Raw genomic sequence first — 12,631 nt, 5'->3', positions numbered from 1 at the left:
AGAGAAACAATAAAGCATATGGGGTATTCCATCCCATTTCGACCAATTTTGAACCCGACCCCTTTAGATTTGGCTGAAAGTTTTTCTTCTTTTTCTAGCTTACTAAACACGTTTTTCAGAAGTTTTTCAAATTTTTTCATCCAACTCAAAAAAAGTTAAGAATTTAAAAAAAAACACCGTTTTTGTTTTCAAAATGCTATAACTTTTTCAAAAATTGACCGTTTGGGATCTCTTTTTTTAAATTTGTTTTAAATGTACTTTTCGGAAACAATTCAAACAAATTTTTTTAATTTTTTTTTTTTTTTGTAATTTTTCAGTTTTTCGAGATTTTTTGAATTTCGCCCTTTTTTTTATAAAAAACTTCAATCAATTCTGCAATCATCCCCACTAATCCCGGAGTGGGCCGAGAATTTTTTTTTTTTTTATTTAAATGAAAACAAAAACTGTAAAATTTTTCTTGTATTTTTTACGAAAAGTACATTTAGAAACATATTTAAAAAAAAAAAATGATCCCAAACGGTCAAATTTTGAAAAAGTTATAGCATTTTGAAAAAACACCGTTTTCCAACTCAAAATAAGTTTTAAATATTTTGAAAAAGTTATAGCATATTGAAAGCAAAAACGGTGTTTTTTTAAAAATTCATAACTTTTTTTGAGTTGGATGAAAAAATTTGACAAACTTCTGAAAAACATCTTTCGTAAGCTAGAAAAAGAAGAAAAACTTTCAGCCAATTCTAAAGGGGTCGAAATGGGATGGAATACCCCATATGTATGAGGGTTTGAAAAACATAGCACTTACGACGAATAGGGGACCTTGTGAAATTCCTAAATCTTTGGGCAACTCACAAGAGTGTCGTATTCATGTAAAATTTTTATATGTGAGTTGTTTCCATGGTTTCCAATATAAAATTTGATTAAAGCAAACCACTTACGGCGAATAGAAGGTCTTGTAAATTGCTTCATTAATAAGATTGTAATTCTAATTAATTTACAAGATTAAATAGAAAAATATGTTTATTCTTCATCCATTAGCATGACATCGGAATATATTACGTCTCGTAAACGCAATTGCATAACAGTTTGATCGCCACTGTTTTATTAAAACAAACACTCGAAAATACAACCATGCGCTTTATACAGCTGTGCAACACTTCGCAACGATTTTTCAATTTGGCGGTTGCCATTTCATTTATCCCGTTTTTTGAGTTGATCACTCATATAATTTTTCTTTAAGTGCTTGTTTTCATAAATAAATGCGATACTTTTAATTGTTAGTCCACTCGTTAAATGTTTTACGTGAAGTGTGTGTAATTGTGCAACGAAAATTTCGACAATAAATTAACATTTTTACAACGAAAACATTGAAACAAAATGAGTGCATTTGAGGTTTGTTTAGCGTCGTGATTTTCTACAGCCACATATATTATGCCGGTTGTGGCTTTGAACTAATAACTTATATTGTTTTGGCTAGGTGGTGCTCACTCCTACGCGTCCCAAATGCAAAAAGAATGCAGAGGCACGAGAACCAACCGATGTTATGATGGCACCATTCTCTGCGAAATCAATTGTACAATTCGAAGATGTGCCAGTTGGAAAGACAGCGCGTCGAATTTTGCGCATTGTTAACCCCTCATCAGAGGATATAGAGGTGAGAAGGGTAGATGCTTCAAATATAGGATGAGCTTTCTATAAAGATGTGTTTGTACAGATGTGCTATGCAGTGCCTTGACTTGTATTCGCGCCCTGCTTTTATTATACATTGACCGAATTCCCAGTAGCACATTTTAGTTTAGTTGGGTGGCAACTGGAGTAAAGTTAAATCGATTTATGTATATTGTTTCGTTTTCTTATACCTAGCCTTAACATATTTTATGTAAAGGTAGGTAGGTCACAAAGACTAATGTCAAGATGCTGCAATTTTTGATATTTGCACTTACATATATATCTTGTATTCAGCTCATTTAAAAATTTCCTTTACAGGTTCGAGTTATAAGACCCATAAGCGCTGAGTACAATATATCAATCAATTGGACAGAAATAGTTGTACCACGTTCTAAATCAGTTGAAATGGATATGGTTTGGAATCCGTTGGAGGAAGTCAGCTGCAAAGAAACTATGCAACTTTTAGATAATAGAAATTTTCGTAAAGATGTCATGGTTATAATGAAAACACGCATCAGTAAACCAGTAAAGGTATGTTAAAATATTGTGATTTAACTATTTATACCTTTCGCAATCAAAAAACATGCATATGCAGCATATGGTGTTTTTAAATGAAAAAAAAGAAGAGAAATGGTGGTTGAATGTGGCGCCTTCAAGGGGGTTGGTTAAACAGAATGCACTACGTGTTCTTATGTGTTTGTATGTATGTCGATTCTTAATTGCATCAAATGTTGACCAATACGTCATTATTAGTTAGTAAAACCGCCATATTTAATTGTAGTAAGCAAATCGAAAGCTTTAATACGTATTTTCTGTGCAATACAAATTAGTTATAGCTCACTAAATTTGCTTAAAATTTTTACTAAGTTTAAATATACCAAGGAAAATCCGTTTTTAGGTGAATAGTTTAAGGTACAAATAATTTTTAACATATATGCCTGAAGTGAGCTTGGATTTACATAATTTACACGCATATTTGTCCATACCTTAGTGTATAAAGTGTTCGAAATTAAAGGTATCATTAAGACATATTGCTTGAAGAATTAGTGTTTGATTTTCCGACATATATCTAATTTAAGCCACCTAGATCTTAATTCTTAAACTCGATTCCATAGGGTGTCACAGCTCCAATACTATCTACTTTCTTTAGCTTAAGTAAAGTTTGTGTTTTATGAAACAAAGTGAAGAATATTATGACGGTAAAAATGCTTATGGCTGTCGTAAGCGGTGTGACTAAACTCTACTTACCGAAAAGTTCACGGTGTTAAAAAAAATTTAAAGATTGAAGCACATCGTATATCAACTGATTGGACCTTAGCAGTGCGGCTTCAGTCCTAGTAAATCTACCATCGGCCATTTCACAATGCGCCAAATCTTGGAAAAAAACCCACGAAAAAAGAATCGACACACATCACCTCTACGTCGATTTTAAAGCCGCCTTCGACAGCACGAAAAGGAGCTGTCCATATGCCGCTATGTATGAATTTGGTTTCCCCGGAAAACTTATACGGCTGTACAAAATGACGTTGAGCAACACCATCAGCTTAGTCAGAATTGGGAAGGATCTCTCCGAGCCGCTCGAAACTAAACGAGGTTTCAGACAGGGTGACCCCCTATCGTGCGATTTCTTTAATTTGATGCTGGAGAAAATTATACAAGTTGCAGAACTTAACCGCCCTGGAATAATATTCCATAACAGCGTGCAATTACTGGCGTATGCTGATGACATTGATATCATCGGCTTAAACACCCGCGCCGTTAGTTCTGCTTACTCCAAACTGGAAAAAGAAGCGGTAAAGATGGGTTTGATGGCGAATGAGGACAAAACGAAGTACCTGCTGTCATCGAAAAAGAGTCCGCGCATATGCGCCTTGGCAACCACGCTACTGTTGGCAGCCATAATTTCGCAATAGGAAAAGACTTCGTTTATTTGGGAACCAACATCAACACTAGCAACAACATCTGCACTGAAATCCAGCGAAGAATCAATTTTGCCAATAAATGCTACTTTAGACTAGGTAGGCAATTGAAAAGTAAAGTCCTCTCTCGGCGAACGAAAATCATACCCTACAAGTCACTTATCATACCCGTCCTGCTATATGGGGCAGAAGCATGGACCATGACAACAGCAGGTGAAGCGGCTTTGGGAGTGTTCGAGAGAAAAGTTCTTCGAAAGATGTATGGACCTCTAAGCGTTGGCGATAGCTAAGTACCGAAGAAGATTTAATGATGAGCTGAACGAGCTATACGCAGACATCAACATAGTCCAGCGAATTAAAACGCAGCGGCTGCGCTGGCTAGGCCATGTTATGCGAATAAAAGTTGATGCTCCGGCCAGAAAGTGTTTCTATCGGAACCCGCCTATGGATGCAGAAGTAGAAGGCGACCCCCACTCCGTTGGAATGACCAGGTGGAAAACGATTTAAACTCCCTGGGTGTGACCAATTGGCGCCGGTTGGCGGAGAGAAGTAGCGACTGGCGCGCCTTGTTGTAAGGTCATAACCGTTTAAAAGGTTAAGCGCCAATTAAGTAAGTAAGTTAAAAAAAATCCCTCCAGAGGCAGTCGGAACGAATACAATATTTTTGTTGTTATCGCTACAAGAACATCAGTAACAACAACTAATACATTCCGGCAAAGCACTGCCGTTGTCCGTACCACTTTCTAAGCCTTCGGTAAGTGTTTTTAGAGTTACATCAACAACAAAGCACGACTTCCTGGAAGTCTACTAACCTCCTCTGCAAGGATTTGATTTTATTTCTTTATTTATATATATTTAGTCTTTGGTATTACAAAACCTTACAGACTAGATAACAGTATCTTATACAATACAATAAAACTTGACTTACAATTATAAAGAAACTTTAAACAAGCAAATACTTAAAAATACAAAAATTGGAAAAAATGTCCGCATCAATATTATTATAGTAAAGTGAGTTAAAGTCTGTTAGCATTCGTGTTATTGGCTCCTACTAAGCATTTTTTATTGCTTCAATATTCAATATGAAAGAGATCAGAGTGACGTAGAGAACATGGAACATTAAGCTTTTTGAGTTCTAGCAAAGGTAATCAATATTCCCATTGAATAGGCAGGAACAAGAGCCCAGAAGTTGTCCTTCTAACCTCAAGCGTTTGCATAGCAATCAATCTACATCGCGAAATATATGACGGAATAGGCAATTCAAACTTTAATTGGAACAAAGCAAGGTGCAGGAACCTTTTTTGAACACGTTCAAGTCTATTCGATTGGATAGCGTAGAAGGGATTCCAAACTATGGTCCATATTCCAGTTTCGACCTAACAAAAGCACAATAAAGTATTTTTTTGCGCTAATACCGGCGCTTACCGGACGTGAGTCAGCAAAAGAATTAACCGCCTCTGCGTCGATTAGTTTGATGATTTTCAAAACTGAACTGATCTGTTCTTTGGGGCTGCATCAAAGAGTTCTTTGCTGGGATGTCATGGCTTGCGAGCAAAACTGACGGTTCAACATGTGATATGTGATATATTCAACATCTTCACCTATACTGTTAACGCGTAGCATATGGGCGGGTGGTCAATTGCTTTACAAGTTCCCAGTTCGGACAAGCGAGGATTCTGGGAGAATTTGGTATAAAGGGGGCTAAGGATTTAATGGTTGTATTTCGTAAAGTAGATCATCATATCAGCAATTTGCAGCAGCTCAAACAATACCGAGGCAATTGGATCTAAACGCCGGAATCATATTTGGCCAATTATGGCCTCCCTTATTAATCGTAAGTTACTAGATTGTATAATTACGTTTAATCGGACTGCACAATCAACGATATAGATTTAGTGGCTTATTTTGTTTTGTTGATTTTGATAAATGATGTATATTGGAACGATTTTCCGAAACAACGCCGAAACCGGTTTGTCTCGAAATCAAATTTGACAAGGGATGACGGAAAATGGTTCCAATATACATCATATAGATTTAGCTTAGGGAAAGGCTATCAATATACATTGTAAAAAGTAAAATGTAAGGCGCGAGAACATCCGAAAAGTTTTAGGAAGATCTTCTCTTTCAATTGGGACGGGACCTACTTGTTTAATGCCGAACGGCTTTTGCAAGGCAGATGAGTTTTCATTGAGAAGCTTTTAATTGCAAGGATACACTTGAGAGTGCTTGCCAAACACTGCCGAGGGGAGACCCCGCTTAGAAAAATTTTCTTCTAATATTTTGATGATGCTTTGCCCGGGGCGTGAACACAGGATCTTCGGTGTGATAGGCGAAGCACGCTACCATCACACCACGGTGGCCGCAAAAAATAAACATTGTGCCACCAAGAAAAATTAAAGTTTCATAAGTTTTCAGACAGTATTACAAGAGTAACTCTTTGTAAATATGGATCGTGCTTTTGTCACTCAAACAGTTATTTTTGTAAAAGGAAAAGCACATTTGAACTGAGGAATAACAAATATATGTGTGTTCCTTTTCATTTCTTTCTGTTTTAGCCTGTACGTAAATTTCCCACATTATCAAACGGCAACAGCAGTGGTTATGTGAGGACGCTACGTCTCAAGTCTCCAACAAATTCAGCAAAACCAAACAGATCCGCTGTTTCACAAACATTAGCGCGCAAACAAATTCAATCAAGTACGCCGCGATCGGCGAAGCCTACACCATCTACAAATACGGCACGCGTACATGCTCCACCTCCACGGTCAGTGTGGGCTGAATCAAAAGGCCGGTTACGTGAAGAACAGAAACGCGAGTTTTTCGACGAAATTACAATCAACATTAATCACACATCGCCACTTTCAGAGCGCAACATTTTTACTCGTCACAAACCTATGAAAAACCAAATTTCACCATCCACTAAGAACAAATCACCAGTACTGATTACACACAAAGAAAATCTTAGTCCTTTAACACCAAATAATGTTATAGAGATGTTTGATAATATACAGTTTACACCTGTAAATAGTGGAGCGGTGGTAAAGAATAGTGCTGTTGGTATTACGAATACCGATTTAGATAACTTGGCGAGTTGGCCAACACCCGTAAGCGTTGATACAATTAAAGTTAATTTGTCTACCTTCAGACCGCGACGAATAAACGCAGCTAATGAATCTACAGTTGCGGCTTATGACGCAATGAATTCTACACAAATGACTGTAGAATTTCATACTATGGAACAAAAAACTCCTGGCAGCGCTGTTATAACGAATAAAACTTTTGATATAAAACGTGGTGATCATTTAAATATTTCTACAGATTCATTGGATGGTTCCATTGGTTATGGTTTGACGCTCAATAAGACAACAACGATTAGCGCCACACCAAAAGCGCGTCCGCTAGCAATGATAGAGGAAGAAGAAACGGCAGACATACGCGAGAATAGTACAATTGAGAAGACTTATATTAAAAAGCTCGATGGCAAATGTACACCAATTACTGAGAGCCCTTTGCAAGCAGAAGATTTGTTACGCGATGTTAAATTAGTTGGCACACCACTGCGAAAATATTCCGAATCTATGAAAGATTTATCATTGCGCTCACCAAGTCGCCAGTATTCTGCAAGTCAGGGCTCTATGCCGAATTTGAATGAAATGGAAAGTATAAGGTCGATTGAACAGAATCGTTATTTCTTCAATAGTCGTTTAAATTCTGGCGAAGCTTTCGGAATGTCTATGATACAAGAACAAGGCGCTGATAAAAGAACGCCACCACCCAACAGAGAGGGGAATATCATGCTCGCCGCAAATGAGTCTGATTGCATTGACTTGGGTGTTACATCACACATTGATTTAGCCTTTAATCAAAGTGAAATTTTAGCGCAATCAAGTCGTTTCAATTTGAATGAAGTTGGCGTTAAATCTCGACGTACTAGCCCAGTTACAGTGTCTGGTAAATGGCGTGATCTACGTGGTGTGTCCCCTAAATCTCTGAGAGTTAAGCCATCCGAATATTCACCTTCAAAATCAGGTAGCCACAAACGCAATTCCAATGAGCTATCATTCTCAGATGCGCCTAGCACTGAATCTTTAGCGACTACTTCTAGTGGCAAGTCTTCTACAAAAAGTTCAGTTTCATCATCTACCCCTGCTGGCCACAAAAACATGCAACTAATACTTGTTTCACCACCCAAACGCCAACGTTTTGAACATGATTTCGCCTTTGAACGTCCCTCGCTGCCGAGTTATTCACGTGCCAACAAAAACTGGGCACGCACGCAAGTGAAAAAAGTGGTGAAAATACCAAAACCGACAACACCAAAGAAATTAACACCACCCAATATACAAATATCGCCATTATCTTACAAATCCGAAAAACTGTATGATCCCGAATTGTATTTACAATTTTGCATAAATCCCGATCCATTTGCAGCTAGCACCATATGTGACCCTTTTCTTGCATCCACAATGTATTTAGATGAAATAGCTGTGCAGAAACATCAAGAAGATTTCAAAAAATGGTTGAATGCTTTAGTCACCATACCGGCAGATATGGATGTTAATAGCGATACTAAAATTGATGTTGGAAAGCTTTTTAATGAAGTGCGTCACAAAGAGCTTACCTTAGCGCCCACTAAAGAGGAGCAATCAATGGATTATTTGGTACAGCATCGTCTCGAAGTTGTTAGACGCGCAGCTGTTTATTTGTATCTAAGTGAAGAGGTGCGAATACCCTGCTCCAAAGTGGCAGTTTATGTTAACAAGAATGCAATACGCATACGTAACGATAGGAATTTACATTTGGATGTAGTGATGCAACGCTACATATTGGAACTATTACTCTGCTTCAATCCAATATGGCTGCGTATAGGATTGGAAGTGGTATATGGTGAAAAAATTCATTTACGGTCGAATACGGATATTGTGGGTTTGAGTACTTTCATATTAAATCGGCTCTTTCGTGATAAATTGTTAGAAGAAAGATACTCGCGCGCTTACTCGCTTTCTGAGGAATATGCTGAATATATCAAAAAGTATACACTTACTAAGATGCTTTGTTTGCTATTGTTTTTGGATAAAGCCAAACAAAAGCGTATTATAAAATATAATCCATGTCTTTTTGTTAAGAAATCGCCACATAAAGAAACAAGGGATATTTTACTAAAATTCTCATCCGAATTACTTGGAAATATTGGCGATATTACTCGCGATTTGAAACGTCTTGGTTATGTGCTGGAGCACAAGCAATCCTTCTTAGATGAATTTAATTACGCATTCGAAAATATAGCCGTAGATCTACGCGATGGTATACGTTTAACACGCGTAATGGAAATTATATTGCTGCGCGAAGATTTAAGCAAACAATTGCGCGTGCCCGCCATATCGCGCCTGCAACGTATTTACAATGTTAATTTAGGTTTGCGTGCACTTAGCGAAGCTGATTTCACGTTGCGTGGTGATATTAGCGCATCAGACATTGTTGACGGACATCGCGAGAAGACGCTCTCCTTGCTGTGGCAAATTATCCATAAGTTCCGTTCACCAAAATTCCACGCAGCAGCGCGCGTGCTTCAAAAGTGGTGGCGTAACAAATGGTTAGATGTATGGTTGCAGCGCCGCATACGTGATAAAGCGGAACTACGTCGTCAACGCGCCGCTACAACCATACAAGCATGTTATCATGGTTACATAACGCGCCGCTGGGTCAAGTTATATCGTCAAGAGCGTACAGAAGCGGCAATAGCTCTACAAAAGCATTCACGGCGTTATTTAGCACAAAAACGCTACAAGCACACTATAGCAGCGGCCTGCAAAATACAGCGTTGGTATCGCGCCTGCGCACTTGCCATTAAGTACCGGCGCTATTATACCGTGCTACGTTGTTGTACCATATTTATACAGCGCTGCTATCGTCGTCGCTTACTTTCGAAGAAGCTTATGCTTGTCGCTGAAGAATATCGCCTGTACTGTGAAAGGAAACGCACTGAAGCTGCCACTTGCATACAAAAACGCTGGCGTGCTTATTGCGCCATGAAACAAGTACGTGCGGCGTACCTGAAAGCGAAAAAGTGTGCTTTAACATTGCAACGTAGGTGGCGCGCAACAATCGCTATGAAGCAAATTCGCAATGACTATCTGAGCTTACGCGGTGCAGCAATTCGCATACAACAACGTTATCGTGCTAAGCTCACCATGATAAAGCAACGCGCTGAATATCAAAAATTGCGGGCAACTGTTCTACAATTACAACAGAGGCGTCGGTCTACTCTAAAAATGCGCGCAGTGCAAAATGAATATAGAAAGAAACGCGAGGCAGCCATTGAAATACAACAGCGTTGGCGCGCTATATTAGCCATGCGGCGAGAACGCGCTGCTTACCAGAAGCTGCGGGAAGCAGTTTGCAGAATACAGATTAAATATCGTGCAACGCGCGCTATGCTGCAACAAAGAGAACAATATAGGCGCATGCGCCGAGATTGCGTAACGATTCAGCGTAAGTGGCGAGCTACGCAACTATCGCGGCGCATACGCGTTGAATTCTTTACTATTCAATATTTTGCAACTGTAGTGCAACAACGTTTTCGTGCCACGCGGCGGATGCGCCAACAACGTATGGAATATCAAAACCGCAGAAATGCTGTGATTGCCTTGCAGCGCAGATATCGTGGTTTGCAACAGATGCGTAAAGTGCGCGCCGATTATCAACGAGTGCGTGTCATAATCGTACAAATTCAACAACGTTTCCGCGCGACCTTAGAAATGCGCTGCGTGCGTAAAGCATATCAACAAAAGCTAGCTGCTGCTGTATGCATACAACGCTGGTATCGTTCCATTAAAATAACGCGCAAACAACAACAATCTTATGCACTTTTGCGCAACAGTTGCGTGTGTATACAGCGTAGATGGCGTGCTAAACTGCAGGCACGTCTTGTACGACAGCAATACATGCGACAATTGAAATGTATTAACAACCTGCAAAAGCGTTGGCGTGCCACATTATTAATGCGCAGCGAACTAGCAACTTATCAACGGAAACGCGCTGCTGCAAGTATCATTCAACGCTACTATCGCTCTTATCGGCAAACTGTAGTGATACGTGAACAATACCTGCTTATACGCGCACTGACAATCTTCGTCCAACGTAAATATCGCGCTCAACTTAGCATGCGCGCAGCTCGCCATGAATATACGCTTTTACGGCAAACAACATTGCATTTACAACAAAAATTTCGTGGTCGGTGTTTGATGCGCATAGAGCGCAATGAATTTACACTTCTACGTCGTACCGTTATACATCTGCAACAAAAATTCCGTGGTAAGCGTGAAACTCAACGACAACGATCCGAATATTTGCAACTGCGCAGGGTTATAATTGGTTTACAGTGTCAAGCGCGCGGCCTGTTGGCACGCCAACACTTACAAAAGCTAATGACACCTGAAATCATGGAAGAGCGTCGTCGCAGGAAGGCGGCAAGTGTTATACAGCGTTTCTGGCGCGGATATCGTGTACGCAAATCTTTCCAGAGTATGCAAATGCGTTTGATAAGACGTAATATGGCGCTGTGGCGAAAAACAACACAGGCAGCTAACACGATTAGTAATAAGATATCACATGCCGTTTGTGTGCTGCGTGATCATTCGAGTGCATCGGAAATTCTGCATGTGCTCATGTGCCTTGGTAAGTTGATTAACTAATTTGGGTTAATTCTAATTCAATACATAGGTCTAAGTTAAAGTTTTCACAAATAACTTCCGTTTTAATTCGCCTTTAATTTTAAACAAGTGCATAATCCTATTCTCCAAACAAATCTCATTGGTTTTCTTCTTAAAGATCGTATATCACGCACTGTGCCTCATATCCTTATGAACCAATCAGATTTTGTGTCAACTTTCTGCTATGGCGTCATGGCACAAACAATACGCAGTGAGGTGGACAAACAGCTTATTCGCTACTGCGCTCGAATAATTTTGAATTTGGCGCGTTATAACAGTACTACAGCTAACACATTCCAGGAGAGTGGTCTTGTGACTATAGCACAAATGCTGCTGCGTTGGTGTGATAAAGATAGTGAAATTTTCAACACGCTATGTACGCTTGTATGGTTGTTTGCGCACTGTGTCTATAAGCGTCATGTAAGTTGATAAAACAAAAAACTACCTAAAAACCTAAAATCATTCATATATTATTCTCTCCCAACTCCACAGATTATTCGCGAGTACATGACGACTCCCGAAGCAATATATGTGGTGCGCGAGACAAAAAAGTTGGTTGCGCGTAAAGAGCGTATGAATCAAAATGTACGTAAACCTGTTGCACCAACACGTGCCACTAAACAGCAACAATTTCCTTTACGTGCATTGCCAAGCCTTGAACCTGACTATGGCGTTATACATAATAAACCATATACGTTTGTATCGTCAGTATTTGCATTTGATATGGTGTTAGCTAAGTTGGAAATTGAAGTCACTTAAATGTGTTTAGGTTGTATTTTATGTTTACTGTTTTTTTTTATTCATTGTTTACTGTTAACCTGTTCTATGTATGTTTTTATTATTATTTTTTTATGTGTATATTTATCTGTATAGAAATTTCCCACTCAAGACAATTATTTTGTTCAACTTTTCTCTAAGCACTGTCAATAGACTTTGCAATAACACATCGATCTAACACTCACCTACAATTTAGTGTAACAATATTTACATACTTTGTTTACTTTTTGCATTTTAATAAACTGAGACATTTTGTACTATGTAAAAAAATGTGCATTTAATTTATAAATGTGAAAAATCTGGTCTGAACAAAACAAAATATATAAAAAAAACCTTGACGATGTTCTGGATCCCACAAATTTTGTGTTATATATGTCCATAATAACTGATCGGCAAAATCAACTTTTTTCTGGGTATTGGACCAAACCAACTTTTTTGAGGAGATTGAGGCTTAAGTATAAAAAGTGCTATCTCTGAGTTAGCCTCCAAAAATAGATATCGGCTTTCGAAGCTCGAAATTCTACATTTCGGACTCTTTTTTTTAACGCGTTCAGCAAATTA

At 38.7% G+C, this 12,631-nt stretch overlaps 1 protein-coding gene across 1 annotated transcript; it reads left to right on the top strand.

Moving 5' to 3' along the window:
* The first annotated feature begins 1,168 nt into the window (after positions 1-1,168).
* Positions 1,169-12,340, top strand: asp (abnormal spindle). Its single transcript, XM_067761933.1, has 6 exons — positions 1,169-1,386; positions 1,472-1,648; positions 1,981-2,193; positions 6,137-11,258; positions 11,412-11,713; positions 11,786-12,340. Exons 1-6 carry the CDS (start codon positions 1,372-1,374, stop codon positions 12,050-12,052), a joined length of 6,096 nt encoding a protein of 2,031 aa, XP_067618034.1. The 5' UTR covers positions 1,169-1,371; the 3' UTR covers positions 12,053-12,340.
* Positions 12,341-12,631: the final 291 nt, after the last annotated feature.

Source organism: Eurosta solidaginis, chromosome 1 (assembly GCF_040869045.1).
Source record: "Eurosta solidaginis isolate ZX-2024a chromosome 1, ASM4086904v1, whole genome shotgun sequence".
Taxonomy (NCBI): domain Eukaryota; kingdom Metazoa; phylum Arthropoda; class Insecta; order Diptera; family Tephritidae; genus Eurosta; species Eurosta solidaginis.
The sequence above is the reverse complement of the archived record's forward strand: the minus strand, read 5'-3'. Positions and strand labels throughout refer to the sequence as shown.

Bases quoted from the DNA above. Each gene is read 5' to 3' on its own strand.
- asp (XM_067761933.1), top strand. The intron at 2,194-6,136 runs GTATGTTAAAAT...TTTCTGTTTTAG, and splicing joins GCATCAGTAAACCAGTAAAG to CCTGTACGTAAATTTCCCAC. The intron at 11,714-11,785 runs GTAAGTTGATAA...CCAACTCCACAG, and splicing joins ACTGTGTCTATAAGCGTCAT to ATTATTCGCGAGTACATGAC.